The sequence below is a fragment of the Oncorhynchus mykiss genome, chromosome 5, assembly GCF_013265735.2.
Source record: "Oncorhynchus mykiss isolate Arlee chromosome 5, USDA_OmykA_1.1, whole genome shotgun sequence".
NCBI classification, from domain to species: Eukaryota; Metazoa; Chordata; class Actinopteri; order Salmoniformes; family Salmonidae; genus Oncorhynchus; species Oncorhynchus mykiss.
Window position 1 is genome coordinate 84,067,720 of NC_048569.1, and position 20,683 is coordinate 84,088,402.

Consider the following 20,683-nt stretch of genomic DNA (forward strand, 5'->3'; position numbering starts at 1 on the left):
GCATGTAGGATCCGTTTAGTCTTTTTTTTCTCATCATTAGATCATGAATAAGATTATATGGCCTGGAGGATCTGATCCTAGACTTGAATCCTATACAACTAGCAACTAATCATAACAAAAGGAATCAGGTGCTGAATTTCTCAATATTATGTGATGATGACTGAGCAGATGCTGGAGTTTGATGTGTAAACCAGCACAGCAAGAGCTGCTAACCGATAGGACGTTGTGTTTAGAATCTGAACGAGCATATTATGAGAACCAATCCAATATGGACATTGTCCATAAGGAACGGCACAACATGTGGTGTAAACAAATCAGGTGTTGAGATTCAGTAAGTAAATAAGCACAGTATGTGGTCTTAGCCAATCAGATTGTCTGTCTGCTGTTCTGTCTATGAGTCAACTCTGAAACTCCCTGTACTGCATCATGGGTACATGACACCATGTTATCCCAATCAAGCCAATGTCTTGAGTGTCAGTGAAGTGGATCCATCTTAGTTTATAATACACTCATTATCTGTCCCAGACACTTACACCTTCTACACACACACTCACACGCGCACACACATATTTACAGTTGAAGTCGGAAGTTTGCATTACACCTTAGCCAAAACTGTTTACATACAGTTTTTCACAATTCCTGACATTTAATCCAAATAAAAATAGCCTGTCTTAGGTCAGTTAGGATCCCCACCTTATTTTAAGTATGTGAAATGTAGAGAATAGTAGAGAGAATATTTATATCAGCTTTTATTCCTTTCTTCACATTCCCAGTGGGTCAGAAGTTTACATACACTCACTTGGTATTTGGTAGCATTGACTTTAAATTGTTTAACTTGGGTCAAATGTTTCGGGTAGCCTTCCACAAGCCTCCCACAATAAGTTGGGTGAATTTTGGCCCATTCCTCCTGACAGATCTGGTGTAACTGAGTCAGGTTTGTAGGCCTCCTTGCTCATGGGATTGAGGTCAGAGCTTTGTGATGTCCACTCCAATACCTTGACTTTGTTGTCCTTAAGCTATTTTGCCACAACTTTGGAAGTATGCTTGGGGTCATTGTCCATTTGGAAGACCCATTTGCGACCAAGCTTTAACTTCCTGACTGATGTCTTGAGATGTTGCTTCAATATATCCACATCATTTTCCCTCATCATGATGGCATCTATTTTGTGCACCAGTCCCTCCTGCAGCAAAGCACCCCCACAACATGATGCTGCCACCCCCGTGCTTCAAGGTTGTGATGGTGTTCTACCCCCGTGCTTCTACACCTGCATTGCTTGCTGTTTGGGGTTTTAGGCTGGGTTTCTGTACAGCACTTTGAGATATCAGCTGATGTACGAAGGGCTATATAAATAAATTTGATTTGATTTGATTTGTTCTTCGGCTTGCAAGCCTCCCCCTTTTTCCTCCTAACATAATGATGGTCATTATGGCCAAACAGTTCTATTTTTGTTTCATCAGACCAGAGGACATTTCTCCAAAAAGTACAATCTTTGTCCCCATGTGCAGTTGCAAACCATAGTCTGACTTTTTTATGGAGGTTTTGGAACAGTGGCTTCTTCCTTGCTGAGCGGCCTTTCAGCTTACGTTGATATAGGACTCGATTTACTATAGATACTTTTGTACCTGTTTCCCCTAGCATCTTCACAGGGTCCTTTGCTGTTGTTCTGGGATTGATTTGCACTTTTCGCACCAAAGTACGTTCATATCTAGGAGACAGAACGCGTCTCCTTCCTGAGCTGTATGACAGCTGCGTGGTCCCATGGTGTTCATACTTGCGTACTATTGTTTGTACAGATGAACGTGGTACCTTCAGGCGTTTGGAAATTGCTCCCAAGGATGAATTTTTCCATGATGTTGAACAAAGAGACACTGCGTTTGAAGGTAGGCCTTGAAATACATTCACAGTTACACCTCCAATTGACTAAAATGACTGTCAATTAGCCTATCAGAAGCTTCTAAAGCCATGAAATCATTATCTGGAATTTTCCAAGCTGTTTAAAGGCACAGTCAACTTAGTGTATGTAAACTTCTGACCCACTGGAATTGTGATACAATGAATTATAAATTAAATAATCTGTCTGTAAACAATTGCTGGAAAAATTACTTGTGTCATACTCAAAGTAGATGTCCTAACCGACTTGCCAAAACCATAGTTTTTTAACAAGACATTTGTGGAGTGGTTGAAAAACGAGTTTTAATGACTCCAACCTAAGTGTATGTAAACTTCCGATTTCAACTGTATATCTACGCACACTCAATGTAAACAGATGCATGCATAAGCTACACACACACAAACAAGCACACAACCCCCCCCTCCCCCACTGAACCCATGCAGCATTCCATCCGCTGTAAATTGGCTCAGGCCAGCAGCTCCCACAGCTGTGGAGGGATTTAGAGGAAAAACAAGCGTTTCTAACTGCTGTGATACTTCAGCAGCTGCTGAGGCTGACCCCACAGCATGAAGAGACCAACAGGCTGGAGGACAGAGTGGGCTGGATGAGGTCAGGGCCTGTAAAGTCCTTGAGCTGATAAAACAGCCTAGAGCAGTCAGTCAGACTCCTGCTGAAAAAAACAGCTGTCTCTAAACCAACCAGACAAACCCTCAGGCCAGCGTCTCACCAATCTTAGATTTACTTTCCAAACTGACCACTGGCCAAAATGTCCTGAAATGATTAGTGGTCTAAGATGTAAAGTAATATGATGGAAACTGATACTAACCTGGCTAGCTACATACACCAGTATCTATTCAGACCAGTGGTAGCAAGCAGATGAGGAGACAAGGATGTTAATGGTTTAGACTTTTGGGACCCAACCCCGCCCACAGACAAGGAAGAAGTCCGAAGAGGACAGAAGGAAGGAAACTAAGAGAAAACTAGTTGGCAGGTCTGAGCTGTTTTAGTTGGAAATCCAATCATTTCACTTGATTTAATCAATAGTAAAAGCAGCAGAGCATCACAAGCCAAGAAACAGAACTAGACACAGAGGGAGTATCCCTAAATCTTTACCACCATCAGTTCTGTTCTATCCTGCAAAAAAACAGATAAACAAGAATTTACACCCAAATGAAACAGTGACTTTTACTTGGTTAGCAATGCTGAGTTTTAGAAAAGCACCTGATTAATTTACATAAATATACATTTCATACCCCAACCAGATAATTAGGAGAGTTTAGGAAAGTAGATAAATTACAAAACAACCATCTGATGGGTACTTTACATTGCATTTATGTGTAGGAGATTTGAATGAGTGCAGTCAACACAGAGGTAAAGCAGAAGGACAACTTGTTCCGTCAGCAGCTCCCTCCTTCTCTGTGTCTGTTACATAAATCTCCTCAGCACAGCGCAACATAGATCAGGTCCAAATAGAAAATAACCACACGTAAGGATGATGAGGGAACTATCAACCAAATATCCATCAGAGCCCTGGGGCTGCGTCCCAAATGGCATGCTAATTCCATATACAGTACACTACATTTGAGTAGGGCTCGTTTCAAAAGTAGTGCACTATATAGGGAATAGGGTGCCATTGGACGAAGCTTGGGACTCAATAGACTAGGGGCTATGTGGCTCTGTCTTACAGCTGGCATCAATCAACAGGACTTAGTCACACACTCCCAGTAGAGGATGAATGGTGATGATTTGAGCTGAGTAGAAGGCCAGAAATGTCTCATTCAGAAACAATGCTACAGAAACGGATGGAACAGTGGAGTGGAAAGGAGAACACTGGGCCTCAGAGTTAATGGAAGGGGTCAGGAGTTGAATGACGGTTGAATTGTTGTTATCTAATAAACATAGTAAAGTAAGAGTGTGTGTGTGTGTGTGTGTGTGTGTGTGTGTGTGTGTGTGTGTGTGTGTGTGTGTGTGTGTGTGTGTGTGTGTGTGTATATGGTGATTTGAGAGAGTTTGATTGACACTCGCATTTGATATTGGGACTTGAACTTACTGAACATGAGCTGTGGGTTTGAACTGAGAAATAGGTTCAGGTGCGAGTGTGTTTCTAGTTGTGTCTGTGTGTGTGTGTGCATGCATTAGTGTTTAGTCTCTCACCGTAGGAAGATACCCTTGATGTTGGGGGTGCCCTCGAAGGCGGTGGCAGGGACAGTGCTAATACGATTGGACTGAAGGTACAGGTACTCCAGAGACTCAGGCAGGTCAGAGGGGACATGGGACAGCTGGTTACTGGACAGGTCCAACGTCTGGACGAACACATCAATCAAATCAATCACCTTGTATTTATTGGGTCCTTCTACACCATCAGAGTGCTAACCAACTACCAACAGTTCCAACAACTGAAGGTCAGAGCCAGCAGCCAGCTTTATCACACAGAAAACCTGTAGGTTCAGTAAACTGAGAGGAAAGAAGTGGTTGAGGGGATCAGACAGATTGTAATGGTGAGGTGTGTATTGGGGGGGGGGGGCAACATACATCCTCTCTCTTCCTCTCTACTTCTCCCCTCTCCCCTCCACCTCACACACCCCAATCACCCGGTCTCACCGTCAGAGCGCTGAGCTCCATCCAGGCTCCCTGGTAGATGGAGTTGAGTTTGAGCTGGTTGTGGTTGAGGTGGATCTCCCTGAGCTTGGACATGCCCTGCAGCGCCCCCTCTGGTATGGAGGTCAGCTGGTTGTCCTTCACCCGGAGGACCTGCAGGGAGCGGGGAAGCCCCAGGGGCAGGGAGTGGAGGGCGTTCCCTGACAGGTCCAAGGTCTCCAGCAGACGCAGCTTCCTGAAAGCTGGACGATCAACGCGGTTTCATTAGAATATGTCACAATAGAGATATTTAACCACTGTGGTTACAGTTGAAGTCGGGAGTTTACATACACTTAGGTTGGAGTCATTAAAACTTGTTTTTCAACCACTCAACAAATTTGTTGTTAACAAATTATAGTTTTGGCAAGTCGGTTAGGACATCTACTTTGTGCATGAAACAAGTAATTTTTCCAACAATTGTTTACAGACAGATTATTTCACTTATAATTCACTGTATCACAATTCCAGTGGGTCAGAAGTTTACATACACTAAGTTGACTGTGCCTTTAAATAGCTTGGAAAATTCCAGAAAATGATGTCATGGATATAGAAGCTTCTGATAGGCTAATTGACATAATTTGAGTCAATTGGAGGTGTAACTGTTTTTCAAGGCCTACCTTCAAACTCAGTGCCTCTTTACTTGACATCATGGGCAAATCGAAAGAAATCAGACAAGACCTCAGAAAAAAATTGTAGACCTCCACAAGTCTGGTTCATCCTTGGGTCCTTCAAAACGCCTGAATGTACCACGTTCATCTGTACAAACAATACTACGCAAATATAAACACCATGGGACCACGCAGCCGTCATACCGCTCAGGAAGAAGACGCGTTCTGTCTCCTCGAGATTAACATACTTTGGCGTGAAAAGCGCAAATCAATCCCAGAACAACAGCAAAGGACCTTGTGAAGATGCTAGAGGAAACAGGTACAAAAGTATTTATATCCTCAGTAAAACGAGTCCTATATCGACATAAACTGAAAGGCCGCTCAGCAAGAAAGAAGCCACTGCTCCAAAATCGCCATAAGAAAGCCATACTATGGTTTGCAACTGCACATGGGGACAAAGATTGTACTTTTTGGAGAAATGTCCTCTGGTCTGATGAAACTAAATTAGAACTGTTTGGCCATAATGACCATCATTATGTTAGGAGGAAAAAGGGGGATGCTTGCAAGCCGAAGAACACCATCCCAACCGTGAAGCACGGGGGTGGCAGCATCATGTTGTGGAGGTGCTTTGCTGCAGGAGGGGCTGGTGCACTTCACAAAATAGATGGCATCATGATGAGGGAAAATGATGAGGACATCTGTCAGGAAGTTAAAGCTTGGTCGCAAATGGGTCTTCCAAATGGACAATGACCCCAAGCATACTTCCAAAGTTGTGGCAAAATGGCTTGAGGACAACAAAGTCAAGGGATTGGAGTGGCCATCACAAAGCCCTGAACTCAATCCCATAGAAAATTTGTGGGCAGAACTGAAAAAGCGTGTGCGAGCAAGGAGGCCTATAAACCTGACTCAGTTACAACAGCTCTGTCAGGAGGAATGGGCCAAAATTCACCTAACTTATTGTGGGAAGCTTGTGGAAGGCTACCCGAAACGTTTGACCCAAGTTAAAAAAGTAAAGTCAATGCTACCAAATACTAATTGAGTGTATGTAAACTTCTGACCCACTGGGAATGTGATGAAAGAAATAAAAGCTGAAATAAATCATTCCCTCTACCATTATTCTGAAATTTCATATACTTAAAATAAAGTGGTGATCCTAACTGACCTAAGACAGGGCATTTGTGCTAGGATTAAATGTCAGGAATTGTGCAAAACTGAGTTTAAATGTATTTGGCTAAGGTGTACGTAAACTTCCGACTTCAACTGTTTATATCACCTGAGCTGAAATATCAGTTATGATGATGATGAAGAATTTATTTTAATCCATTTCTGTTTCATAATGCATTCCAGTATACATTCTGATATTCATGTAGACAGACATACAGAACATGACAAACATGACAAACAGTATATTGTGCAAGAGTCATCTAACATTAGACATACAGTATTCACATAGACAATTTCTGTACAGCATATAACAAAACACAAAAAAACATTTCCATTCATATACAGTTAATTCGGAAAGTATTCAGACCCCTTGACATGTTCACATTTTGTTATGTTACAGCCTTATTAAATAATAGTTTCATCAATCTACACACAATACCCCATAATGACAAAGTAAAAACTGTTTTTTAGAAATTTTAGCAAATTTATTACAAATAAAAAACTGAAATTCCTTTTTACGTAAGTATTCAGATACTTTGCTATGAGACTTGAAATTGAGCTCAGGTGCATCCTGTTTCCATATATCAACCTTTAGATGTTTCTACAACTTGGAGTCCACCTGTGGTAAATTCAATTGATTGGATATGATTTGGAAAGGCACACACCTGTCTATAAAAGGGTCCACAGTTGACTGTGCATGTCAGAGCAAAAACCAAGCCATGAGGTCAAAAAATTGTCTGTAGAGCTCCAAGACAGGATTGTGTCGAGGCACAGATCTGGGAAGGGTACCAAAACATGTCTGCAGCACTGAAGGTTCCCAAGAACACAGTGGTCTCCATCATTCTTAAATGGAAGAAGTTTGCAACCACCAAGACTCTTCCTAGAGCTGGCCGCCCGGCCTTGGCCATCGAGGTGTTCAAGAACCCGATAGTCACTCTGACAGAGCTCCAGAGTTCCTCTGTGGAGATGGGAGAATCTTCCAGGAGGACAACCATCTCTGCAGCACTCCACCAATCAGGCCTTGATGGTACAGTGACACATGACAGCACACGTGGAGTTTGCCAAAAGGCACACTAAAGGCCTCAGACTCTGAGAAACAAGATTCTCTGGTCTGATGAAACCAAGATTGAACTCTTTGGCCTGAATGCCAAGCGTCACGTCTGGAGGAAACCAGACATGGTGGTGGCAGTATCATGCTGTGGGGATGTTTTTCAGCGGCAGGGACTGGGAGACTAGTCTGGATCGAACGGAGCAAAGTACAGAGAGATCCTTGATGAAAACCTGCTCCAGACCTCAGACTGGGGAAAAGGTTTACCATCCAACAGGACAACGACCCTACACACAAAGTTAAGTCAACACAATCTCTGAATGTCCTTGAGTGGCCCTGCCAGAGCCCGGACTTGAACCCGGTCAAACAACTCTGGAGACCTGAAAATAATCAAGGGTTCTGAATACTTTCCGAATGCACTGTATATAGGTGAAAGACTTATGTTCCACGTAGGATTAACAGGTGTACCTTCTCGGTGCAGCTTGGGGCTAATGAGGCGGTTGTAGCTGAGGTTGAGCTCGGTCAGGGTGTAAAGCATCACCAGGTCATTGCGTCCAATCTCGTTGATGCCGTTGTGAAGCAGCATAAGGGTCTTGGCTCGGCGGGGGAGACCCCTGGGAACACGCTCCAGCTGGTTGTTGTACATGTGGAGGGTGTGTAGCTTCTTCAGGCCCTGGGGAGAAGAGAAAACTATTTTTGTGAACAATTTAACGTTATTGTAAGCGCATCTCATTGCACATTTCACATTTCTCATAAATCATTTAACATATACACAAATTATGATAATCATAACATCAAAACAATTGTGCCTGACACTCTGTGGTGGTTCAACCTGACCAAACTAACCATCAGATCAAGCTATATAGCCATCTATCATATTTTTCATGGTCCTTTGAGCTAGATACGGTGTATCTATCCACAGTATAAGATTTAACCAGTTGAATAAAAAAGGCAACGTTTAGATTTCCGTCTAAATAGACATACCCAAACATAATTATTTTTCATGAGATGGCCATTAACAATGAATGGTCATGTTGCATACTTTTTGAAAAGTCTGGTTCTCACCTTTCTTGGTACAAATAGTTGTACTCACTTATGAAGACACAAGCACAAATACATAGTAGAAATATCTATATATTTTTCTATTCAACAAAAGTGGGGCAATAGGGCCATATGGGGGACTTAAGTAACCCAAGTATTCAGCAATGCTGTAGGCATACATGGAATGCAGCTTGGTGTATGGAGCGGGAGCGTAGCTGATTGTTGTGCAGCAGTAGGTACTCCAGGTTACGGCAGGCTATGAGGGCATCGCCAGGGATACTGCGGATGTTGTTCTTCTCTAGGTGTAGCAGTATCAGACCTCGAGGCAGACCCTGAGGAACCACACTCAGGTTGTTGTTGGACAGGTCCAGATACTCCAGCTTGGTCAACTGGCTGAGAGGGGAGAAGAGAGGGTGATGTTATCTTTGATAAAGTGATAACCTAACCTCTTCTCTATCTTTAAAGGTCATCTTTCCATGAATAGACAAATCTCACTTTTCACCTCCCATTTTTATATTTTCTCAGAATGTACCAGCTAGACCTAATACAGTGCCTTGCGAAAGTATTCGGCCCCCTTGAACTTTGCAACCTTTTGCCACATTTCAGGCTTCAAACATAAAGATATAAAACTGTATTTTTTTGTGAAGAATCAACAACAAGTGGGTCACAATCATGAAGTGGAACGACATTTATTGGATATTTCAAACTTTTTTAACAAATCAAAAACTGAAAAATTGGGCGTGCAAAATTATTCAGCCCCCTTAAGTTAATACTTTGTAGCGCCACCATTTTCTGCGATTACAGCTGTAAGTCGCTTGGGGTATGTCTCTATCAGTTTTTTGCACATCGAGAGACTGACATTTTTTCCCATTCCTCCTTGCAAAACAGCTCGAGCTCAGTGAGGTTGGATGGAGAGCATTTGTGAACAGCAGTTTTCAGTTCTTTCCACAGATTCTCGATTGGATTCAGGTCTGGACTTTGACTTGGCCATTCTAACACCTGGATATGTTTATTTTTGAACCATTCCATTGTAGATTTTGTTTTATGTTTTGGATCATTGTCTTGTTGGAAGACAAATCTCCGTCCCAGTCTCAGGTCTTTTGCAGAATCCATCAGGTTTTCTTCCAGAATGGTCCTGTATTTGGCTCCATCCATCTTCCTATCAATTTTAACCATCTTCCCTGTCCCTGCTGAAGAAAAGCAGGCCCAAACCATGATGCTGCCACCACCATGTTTGACAGTGGGGATGGTGTGTTCAGGGTGATGAGCTGTGTTGCTTTTACGCCAAACATAACGTTTTGCATTGTTGCCAAAAAGTTCAATTTTGGTTTCATCTGACCAGAGCACCTTCTTCCACATGTTTGGTGTGTCTCCCAGGTGGCTTGTGGCAAACTTTAAACGATACTTTTTATGGATATCTTTAAGAAATGTCTTTCTTCTTGCCACTCTTCCATAAAGGCCAGATTTGTGCGATATACGACTGATTGTTGTCATATGGACAGAGTCTCCCACCTCAGCTGTAGATCTCTGTTAGCTCTCAGATCTCAGTTCATCCAGAGTGATCATGGGCCTCTTGGCTGCATCTCTGATCAGTCTTCTCCTTGTATGAGCTGAAAGTTTAGAGGGACGGCCAGGTCTTGGTAGATTTGCAGTGGTCTGATACTCCTTCCATTTCAATATTATCGCTTGCACAGTGCTCCTTGGGATGATGTTTAAAGCTTGGGAAATCTTTTTGTATCCAAATCCGGCTTTAAACTTCTTCACAACAGTATCTCGGACCTGCCTGGTGTGTTCCTTGTTCTTCATGATGCTCTCTGCGCTTTTAACGGACCTCTGAGACTATCACAGTGCAGGTGCATTTATACGGAGACTTGATTACACACAGGTGGATTGTATTTATCATCATTAGTCATTTAGGTCAACATTGGATCATTCAGAGATCCTCACTGAACTTCTGGAGAGAGTTTGCTGCACTGAAAGTAAAGGGGCTGAATAATTTTGCACGCCCAATTTTTCAGTTTTTGATTTGTTAAAAAAGTCTCTCTCCATCTCTCTCTCTCCCTATCTCTCCCCATCTCTCTCTCTCCCCATCTCTCTCTATCCCCATCTCTCTCTCTCTCTCCCCATCTCTCTCTCTCTCCCCATCTCTCTCTCTCCCCATCTCTCTCTTTCCCCATCTCTCTCTCTCTCTACAGTACCATTGTCCCTGCCTGTTTCATTACAGTATCATTGTCCCTCCCTGTTTCATTACAGTATCAATGTCCCTCCCTGTTTCATTACAGTATCATTGTCCCTCCCTGTTTCATTACAGTATCAATGTCCCTCCCTGTTTCATTACAGTATCAATGTCCCTCCCTGTTTCATTACAGTATCATTGTCCCTCCCTGTTTCATTACAGTATCAATGTCCCTCCCTGTTTCATTACAGTATCATTGTCCCTCCCTGTTTCATTACAGTATGATTCCCCTGCCTGTTTCATTACAGTATCATTGTCCCTCCCTGTTTCATTGCAGTATCATTGTCCCTCCCTGTTTCATTACAGTATCAATGTCCCTCCCTGTTTCATTACAGTATCAATGTCCCTCCCTGTTTCATTACAGTATCATTGTCCCTCCCTGTTTCATTAGTATCAATGTCCCTCCCTGTTTCATTACAGTATCATTGTCCCTCCCTGTTTCATTACAGTATCAATGTCCCTCCCTGTTTCATTACAGTATCAATGTCCCTCCCTGTTTCATTACAGTATCAATGTCCCTCCCTGTTTCATTACAGTAGCAATGTCCCTCCCTATTTCATTACAGTATCATTGTCCCTCCCTGTTTCATTACAGTATCATTGTCCCTCCCTGTTTCATTACAGTATCATTGCCCCTCCCTGTTTCATTACAGTATCATTGTCCCTACCGGTTTCATTACAGTATCATTGTCCCTCCCTGTTTCATTACAGTATCATTGCCCCTCCCTGTTTCATTACAGTATCATTGTCCCTACCGGTTTCATTACAGTATCATTGTCCCTGCCGGTTTCATTACAGTATCATTGTCCCTCCCTGTTTCATTACAGTATCAATGTCCCTCCCTGTTTCATTACAGTATCATTGCCCCTCCCTGTTTCATTACAGTATGATTCCCCTGTCTGTTTCATTACAGTATCATTGTCCCTCCCTGTTTCATTACAGTATCATTGCCCCTCCCTGTTTCATTACAGTATCATTGTCCCTACCGGTTTCATTACAGTATCATTGTCCCTGCCGGTTTCATTACAGTATCATTGTCCCTCCCTGTTTCATTACAGTATCAATGTCCCTCCCTGTTTCATTACAGTATCATTGCCCCTCCCTGTTTCATTACAGTATGATTCCCCTGCCTGTTTCATTACAGTATCATTGTCCCTCCCTGTTTCATTACAGTATCATTGTCCCTCCCTGTTTCATTACAGTATCAATGTCCCTCCCTGTTTCATTACAGTATCATTGTCCCTCTCTGTTTCATTACAGTATCAATGTCCCTCCCTGTTTCATTACAGTATCATTGCCCCTCCCTGTTTCATTACAGTATGATTCCCCTGCCTGTTTCATTACAGTATCATTGTCCCTCCCTGTTTCATTACAGTATCATTGTCCCTCCCTGTTTCATTACAGTATCAATGTCCCTCCCTGTTTCATTACAGTATCATTGTCCCTCTCTGTTTCATTACAGTATCATTGCCCCTCCCTGTTTCATTACAGTATGATTCCCCTGCCTGTTTCATTACAGTATGATTCCCCTGCCTGTTTCATTTTGCAGTGTCATTGCCCCAGCTTTACATTGGCGTGTGTTGTAAAGTCTATAGGTCTTTGTTTTTCATCAATACCCTCAGTAATAATGTAATAGGTGGCCTCGGATATATTGAATCGTAGAAGAAGACTTTGCTCAGGTGGACTTACAGGCTCTGTTGTGTTTTTGTGTTTGTCTGTAAGTCTGAGTATCATACACATTGACAGTAAATGGTACTACAGTACCTGAAGGTCTCGTTGTCCATGCCTTCGTTGCTAAGCAGGTTGTTCTGTAGGTAGAGCTCTCTGAGCTGGGTCAGGCTATCAAACGCCCCTGACGGGATCTTCTCCAGCATGTTGTTCTGTTATACCAAGAAGACACACACAATCATCATCACTTATGATTATCACAGACACTTGTCAATATTTTTGTTTCCTCTTCTCCTTTAATCCCCCTCCTCAATTCCCACTAACATGGAAGGTGTGGAGAAGACGGGAGGAGAGAACGAGTAATCGAGGAAATTGAGAAAGAGCCTCAAATGTTTGGCTGTATGTAGAGTGTGCTGTTCTGACGCGTCTTAATTGTCTAAGGTCGGGTACTCTGTACATACAATACCTTTAGATGTAGGCGGTAGAGAGCAGAGGGCAGGTTCCTAGGGACGTAGCGGAGGAAGTTACTGGACATGATGAGAACCTCTAGGCTGTCAGAACCGTTAAACATGTTCTCTGGTAGCCCTGCATCTGTCAGTTTGTTGTTATGGAGATACACTGACCTGGGGTGGAGTTAGGACACAGGGGAGAAAGCATGTTATTAGTGGTTAAATGTGTTATGCTATGAAAGAAGCAAGGTAATTAAAGGCAATATAACAATATAACACCTATAGCAACATCAAATCAAATTGTATTTGTCACATGCGCCGAATTTAACAGGTGTAGGCCGTACAGTTAAATGCTTACTTACAAGCCTTTAACAGACAATGCAGTTTTAAGAAAAATACGTTCAAAAATAAGAAATAAAGTAAGAAATAATTAATGGGGAGCAGTAAAATAACAATAGCGAGGCTATATACAGGGTGTACAGGTACAGAGTCAATGTGCGGGGGCACCGGTTAGTCGAGGTAATTGAGGTAATATGTACATGTAGGCAGAGTTATTAAAGTGACTAATGCATAGATAATAACTGAGAGTAGCAGCAACATAAAAGGGGGTGGGGGACAATGCAAGTAGTCTGAGTAGCCATTTGTTTAGATGTCCAGTAGTCTTATGGCTTGGGGGTAGAAGCTGTTTAGAAGCCTCTTGGACCTAGACTTGACGCTTCCACTGCACTTGTCGTGCAGTAGCAGAGAGAACAGTCTATGACTAGGGTGGCTGGAGTCTTTGACAATTTTTAAGGTCTTCCTCTGACACCGTCTGGGATAGAGGTCCCGGATGGCAGGAAGCTTGATGTACTGGGCTGTACGCACTACTCTCTGTAGTGCCTTGAGGATGGACGCCGAGCAGTTGCCATACCAGGCAGTGATGCAACCAGCTCTCGGCTGTGCTTCCCTTTGTAGTTTGTAATAGTTGAATAAGACCTTTCTACTGTGAGAATGTAATCCTCCTACAAAAAAACCTCCCACCAACAAACAAACAAACAAACAAACACAGACAGACAGACACTTACTTCAGTCCTGGCTTCTGGCCAAATGTGTACGGGTAGATCTTTGTGAGTGAATTTGCGGCAAAATCAGCACTGACCAGTGAGGGAGGCAGGTGTCTGGGTGCTGTGGTGAGCTGGGAGGGAAAAAGACAGGAAGAGAGAGAGAGAGAGAGAGAGAGAGAGAGAGAGATACTCTCTTCATTTCTTTTCTACTGTTGTACTGACCACTGGCAGTAAGGGTTAATTTACATTCCTTCAGAAAGTATTCACACCACTTTACATTTTGCTGTGTACAAGCCTGAATTTAAAAAGGATTCAATTGAGATTGTTTGTCACTGGCCGACACACAATACCCCATAATGTCAAAGTGAAATAGTGTTTTTTGACATTTTTACAAATTCATTAATAATGTAAAGCTGGAAAGTATTCAACCCCTTTGTTATGGCAAGCCTAAATATGTTCAGAAGTAAGAATGCGCTGAACAAGTCACATAATAAGTTCCATGGACTCTGTGTGCAATAACAGTGTTTAGCATGATTTTTAAACGACTACCATCTCTGTACACCACACATACAATTATGTGTAAGGTCCCTCGGTCGAGCATTGACTTTCTAACACAGATTCAACCACAAAGACCAGGTTTTCCAACGCACCTATTGGTAGATGGATTTTTTTTAAAGCAAACATTGAATATCCCTTTGATCATGATGAAGTTATTAGTTACACTTTAGATTGTGTATCAATACACCCAGTCACCACAAAGATACAGGTGTCCTTCCTAACTCAAATGCCGGAGAGGTATTTGTAATACTAAGGACTGGGGAGATTTTCAGGATGAAAAAGAAACAGAACGTAGCTAAGCACAGGCAAAATCCTAGAGGAAAACATGGTTCAGTCTGCTTTCCACAAGACACTGGGAGTTGAATTCACCTTTCAACAGGACAATAACCCAAAACACAAAGCAAAATCTAAACTGGAGCTGCTTACCAAGAAGACAGTGAATGTTCTGGAGTCATTAAGTTAGTTTTTACTTAAATCTACTTGAAAATCTATGGGTGTCACGACTTCCGCCGAAGTTGGCTCCCCTGCCTGTTCGGGCGGTGCACGGCGGTCGTCGTCGCCATCCTACTAGCCGCTACCGATCCCTTTTTTGTTTGTCTGTTGGTTTTGTCTTATTAGTTTCACCTGTGTTTATTTTGGTTTAATTAGCTTCCCTATATGTAGTAATTTGACCCGCAATTGTTTTGTGCGGGATTGTCTTTATGTTACGTGTGTGCATGTTAGGTAGTGGTGGATTGACTTTATGGTACGTGTGTGCATGTTAGGTAGTGGTGGATTGTCTTTATGTTACGTGTGTACATGTTAGGTAGTGGTGGATTGTCTTTATGTTACGTGTGTGCATGTTAGGTAGTGGTGGATTGTCTTTATGTTAAGTGTGTGCATGTTAGGTAGTGGTGGATTGTCTTTATGTTACGTGTGTGCATGTTAGGTAGTGGTGGATTGTCTTTACGTTACGTGTGTGCATGTTAGGTAGTGGTGGATTGTCTTTATGTTACGTGTGTGCATGTTAGGTAGTGGTGGATTGTCTTAATGTTACGTGTGTGCATGTTAGGTAGTGGTGGATTGTCTTAATGTTACGTGTGTGCATGTTAGGTAGTGGTGGATTGTCTTTACGTTACGTGTGTGCATGTTAGGTAGTGGTGGATTGTCTTAATGTTACGTGTGTGCATGTTAGGTAGTGGTGGATTGTCTTAATGTTACGTGTGTGCATGTTAGGTAGTGGTGGATTGTCTTTATGTTAAGTGTGTGCATGTTAGGTAGTGGTGGATTGTCTTAATGTTACGTGTGTGCATGTTAGGTAGTGGTGGATTGTCTTTATGTTACATGTGTGCATGTTAGGTAGTGGTGGATTGTCTTTATGTTACGTGTGTGCATGTTAGGTAGTGGTGGATTGTCTTAATGTTACGTGTGTGCATGTTAGGTAGTGGTGGATTGTCTTAATGTTACGTGTGTGCATGTTAGGTAGTGGTGGATTGTCTTAATGTTACGTGTGTGCATGTTAGGTAGTGGTGGATTGTCTTAATGTTACGTGTGTGCATGTTAGGTAGTGGTGGATTGTCTTAATGTTACGTGTGTGCATGTTAGGTAGTGGTGGATTGTCTTAATGTTACGTGTGTGCATGTTAGGTAGTGGTGGATTGTCTTTATGTTACGTGTGTGCATGTTAGGTAGTGGTGGATTGTCTTTATGTTACGTGTGTGCATGTTAGGTAGTGGTGGATTGTCTTAATGTTACGTGTGTGCATGTTAGGTAGTGGTGGATTGTCTTTATGTTACGTGTGTGCATGTTAGGTAGTGGTGGATTGTCTTAATGTTACGTGTGTGCATGTTAGGTAGTGGTGGATTGTCTTAATGTTACGTGTGTGCATGTTAGGTAGTGGTGGATTGTCTTAATGTTACGTGTGTGCATGTTAGGTAGTGGTGGATTGTCTTAATGTTACGTGTGTGCATGTTAGGTAGTGGTGGATTGTCTTTATGTTACGTGTGTGCATGTTAGGTAGTGGTGGATTGTCTTAATGTTACGTGTGTGCATGTTAGGTAGTGGTGGATTTTATTTTCTTTACTTGACACCCTGTGGTTTTAGGTTGTTTTGTATAGTGTCCTGCGCCCTGTATTTTGTTGGGCTTATTATTTTGGTGTGCAAGAGCAAAGCACTTCAACTCAGTTACTCTCTCTCTCTGCGTCTGATTCCTGCACCCACCTAGTCCCGCGTGACAATGGCACTTACCCAGAAAGACTCACAGCTGTAATCGCTGTCAAAGGTGCTTCTACAAAGCATTGACTCAGGGGTGTGAATACTTAGGTAAATTAGATATTTCTGTATTTCATTTACAGTAAATTTTCAAAAATGTCCCATACGTCAACAGGAAGTTATTGCATTGTTGGCATACAGTGCATTCAGAAAGTACTCAGATCCCTTGACTTTTTCCACATTTTGTTACATTACAGCCTTATTCAAAAATGTATTACATTACATGTTTTCCTCATCAATTTTCACACAATACACTATATTGACAAAATTAAACAGGTTTTTAGAAATTTTGTGTTCAGACCCTTTGCTATGAGACTCGAAATTGACCTCAGATGCATCCGGATTCCATTTATCATCCTTGAGATGTTTATACTTGAGTCCAACTGTGGTAAATGCAATTGTTTTGACATGATTTAGAAAGGCACACACCTGTCTATATAAGGTCCCACAGTTGACAGTGCAAGTCAGAACAAAAAACAAGTAATTAGGTTGAAGGAACTGTCCATAGAGCTCCAAGTCAGGATTGTGTCGAGGCACAGATCTGGGGAAGGGTACCAAAACATTTCTGCAGAATTGAAGGTCCCCAAGAACACAGTGGCAGCCGTCATTCTTAAATGGAAGAAGTTTGAAACCACCAAGACTCTTCCTAGAGCTGGCTGCCCGGCCAAACTGAGCAATACGGGGAGAAGGGCATTGGTCAGGGAGGTGACCAAGAACCCAATGGTCACTCTGACTAAGCTCCAGAGTTTGTCTGTGGAGATGGGAGAACCTTCCAGAAGGACAACCATCTCTGCAGCACTCCAACAATCAGGCCTTTATAGTAGAGTGGCCAGATGGAAGCCACTCCTCAGTAAAAGGAACATGACAGCCCGCTTGGAGTTTGCCAAAAGGCACCTAAAGACTCTCAGACCATGAGAAACAAGATTCTCTGGTCTGATGAAACCAAGATTGAACTCTTTGGCCTGAATGCCAAGCATCACGTCTGGAAGAAACCTGGCAGCATCTGTATGGTGAAGCATGGTAGTGGCAGCATCATGCTGTGGGGATGTTTTTCAGTGGTAAGGACTGGGAGACTAGTCGGGATCGAGGGAAAGATGAATGGAACAAAGTACAGAGAGATCCTTGATGAAAACCCAGACCTAGTTAGGACTTGAACCCAATTGAACATCTCTGGAAAGACTTGAAAATAGCTGTGCAGCGACGCTCCCCATCCAACTTGACAGAGCTTGAGAGGATCTGCAGAAAAGAATGGGGGAAACTCCCCGAATACAGGTGTGCCATGCTTGTAGCGTCACACCCAAGAAGACTTGAGGCTGTAATCGCTGCCAAAGGTGCTTCAACAAAGTACTGAGTAAAGAGTCTGAATACTTATGTAAATGTAATATATATTTTTTTATATATATAAATTGTGCAAAAATGTCTAAAAACCTTTTTTTGCTTTGTCATAATGGGGTATCGTGTGTAGATTGATTAGGGGGGAAAATTATTTAATCTATTTAAAATAACGTAACAAAATGTGGAGGGGTCTGAATACTTTCCGAATGCACTGTATGACTGTGGCAGGCTTTACTCTCCCCTCATCTAAAACAGGGTAAAACTCCTTTCAGTCACTCCTCTGAATATTTTATCAACTATTAGAAATGTAGTAACAGAGAGAGAATACAGAAATAGGAGTAACTGCTACAGTAGTAGCAAGCTTAACATTAGTGTTACATGGCTTTATATCTGCTCCCCTATCAACATGCTTTTATGGATTAAAGAAACATGGGTTTCTTTTAGGCTTAGTGAGCACTTTAAAATCCCCCTTTCTTTCTGTTTCTCTCCCTTTCTCCATCTCTCCACCTCCCCCTCTCTCTCCCTTTCTCTCCCTTTCTCGCTCCCTCTCCCTCCCTCCCTCCCTCCCTCCCTCACCCCTCTCTCGCACAGTCAAAAATGACTGTATGCCACAGCGACATTTTAGATCTGACCAGCTGGCATGGATACACTGGAAGTGATTACAACCATAAGTGGGCACACACTGGGTGAGAAGAGAATGGATATCGCCTGGTTGACTGTCTGCCACCTTTCCTTCTGGCAACAGCAGCACTGCTGGCAAACATACAGCATCACAACATAAAATAATATATTAGACATTTCACACAGAATTGTACTTTGACACACTAAGAATAGGAGATCCTGGGTGGAAGATCCAAGTATGGAAGGGAAAGGAAAATGTTAATTCTAGAACCAACAAAAGCACGAGTTTAAAATTCCATTTTTGAACGGGTATTTAGGCCATTTGGTTATTTTGCGGTTTTGTTCAGAAAGCAATTACTCTTTGGAGGGAGATATTGTGTTATGGCTCTAGCCCGAGTCATTACATATTTGTATTGCTGAATTCTTGTGGATGTAGGACTTTGGTTGTCCCAACCTGGAGATCATCCAAGCCCACTCAGTATGGTTTGTATTGCTGAATTCTTGTGGATGTAGGACTTTGGTTGTCCCAACCTGGAGATCATCCAAGCCCACTCAGTATGGTTTGTATTGCTGAATTCTTGTGGATGTAGGACTTTGGTTGTCTCAACCTGGAGATCATCCAAGCCCACTCAGTATGGTTTGTATTGCTGAATTCTTGTGGATGTAGGACTTTGGTTGTCTCAACCTGGAGATCATCCAAGCCCACTCAGTATGGTTTGTATTGCTCAAAATAAAACTTTAAAACTGTTTTTTTCTTATTATGATTCCTAGAGTAGAACCAAGTGGAGGTGTGAAGATGGTTTCAGAGAGCTCCATGGTGACCCTAGCAGCACTTTTAATGAGCAGGGCACACTATACTGTGAACTCTCCTGGGAGTTCTGATTATGTATGATTACCACAAGTGAAAACGGTAAAACTTTAATTGGATAGTTCATCTGTAGATGCTCTACAGACTATCTACTAACCCTAACCCTTATCCTAATCCTAACTCTAACCCTTATCCTAATCCATCTGTAGATGCTCTACAGACTATCTACTAACCCTAACCCTTATCCTAATCCTAACTCTAACCCTTATCCTAATCCATCTGTAGATGCTCTACAGACTATCTACTAACCCTAACCCTTATCCTAATCCTAACTCTAACCCTTATCCTAATCCATCTGTAGATGCTCTACAGACTATCTACTAACCCTAACCCTTATCCTAATCCTAACTCTAACCCTTATGCTAATCCATCTGTAGATGCTCTACAGACTATCTACTAACCCTAACTGTTATCCTAATCCTAACCCTAGCCCCAGTCTTTACCTTTACCCTAACCCTTATTCTAAACCTAACCTTAGCAAGCAGTTACTTATCAGCAGATAGTTTGTTGATAGTATGACCATCTGTAGAGCATCTACAGATGGGAAATCCGGACTATTCAAATAAAGTGTGACCGTGAAAAGGAACTGAAGAATGTTTACATTGGCCCAAATGAACCAGATTCAAGTTCTGTAACAGTGAGGGAAGAATAGTGATTTGTTTTATCTGAAGGCGAAGGTCTGTGTTTACGACTGTGTTTATAATGACGCACCTTGTTATTGGCCAAGTACAAGTAGGTCAGCTGTTCCAGCACTGTAAACCCTTCATCTTCAAGGCCTGAAAACACACACACACATGCACACACACACACATACATACACACGCAAACTAAGTGGAACATGAATATAGAACATGTTATTCAGCCTTCATCCCATGCTTAAAAGCATATACAACACAGAAGATAAAGATCGGACTGCTTTGCTTAAGTGAAAAAAGCTGGACAGCCAATAAGAGAAAATAACACACATATGTTAATCATAATTCCAGCTAAGCATATATTATAAATGGGGTGGATCTAGAAGAACTGGAGCCCAGTCTGTAAACCCGACAGTCTGCCAGAGGCTGCGATTCCACATTGACCCAGACAGAGAGACAGAAAGAACAAGACAATAATAATAGACACAAACAGAGTTCTCACAGTTTGTTGTCAACAAATAAAAAAATGTCCAACCATACATAATGTCTGTATCTCCACTGGCTACTTTCAGATCTCCGTCCCCTGATGTCATTCATTTGTTGTTTTCGTTTGATTCTTTCTCTCTTAGTCT

General features: G+C 42.2%; 1 protein-coding gene across 3 annotated transcripts in view; it reads right to left on the minus strand.

Annotated features, from left to right (window-relative positions):
- The window catches only part of podn (podocan), a 54,170-nt gene that overhangs the window by 1,546 nt on the left and 31,941 nt on the right, over positions 1-20,683 (minus strand). For 2 of the 3 annotated variants that reach the window (XM_036978572.1, XM_036978571.1), the window contains exons 5-12: positions 20,128-20,192; positions 13,807-13,916; positions 12,760-12,916; positions 12,390-12,505; positions 8,570-8,783; positions 7,818-8,022; positions 4,494-4,732; positions 4,047-4,195 (exon numbers count right to left, since the gene is read on the minus strand). In XM_036978572.1, the coding sequence (XP_036834467.1) occupies positions 4,047-4,195; positions 4,494-4,732; positions 7,818-8,022; positions 8,570-8,783; positions 12,390-12,505; positions 12,760-12,916; positions 13,807-13,916; positions 20,128-20,192 (1,255 nt within the window). Of the gene's footprint in view, positions 1-3,005; positions 3,027-4,046; positions 4,196-4,493; positions 4,733-7,817; positions 8,023-8,569; positions 8,784-12,389; positions 12,506-12,759; positions 12,917-13,806; positions 13,917-20,127; positions 20,193-20,683 lie in introns of all 3 variants that reach the window. The other variant, XM_036978573.1, reaches the window with a different exon arrangement.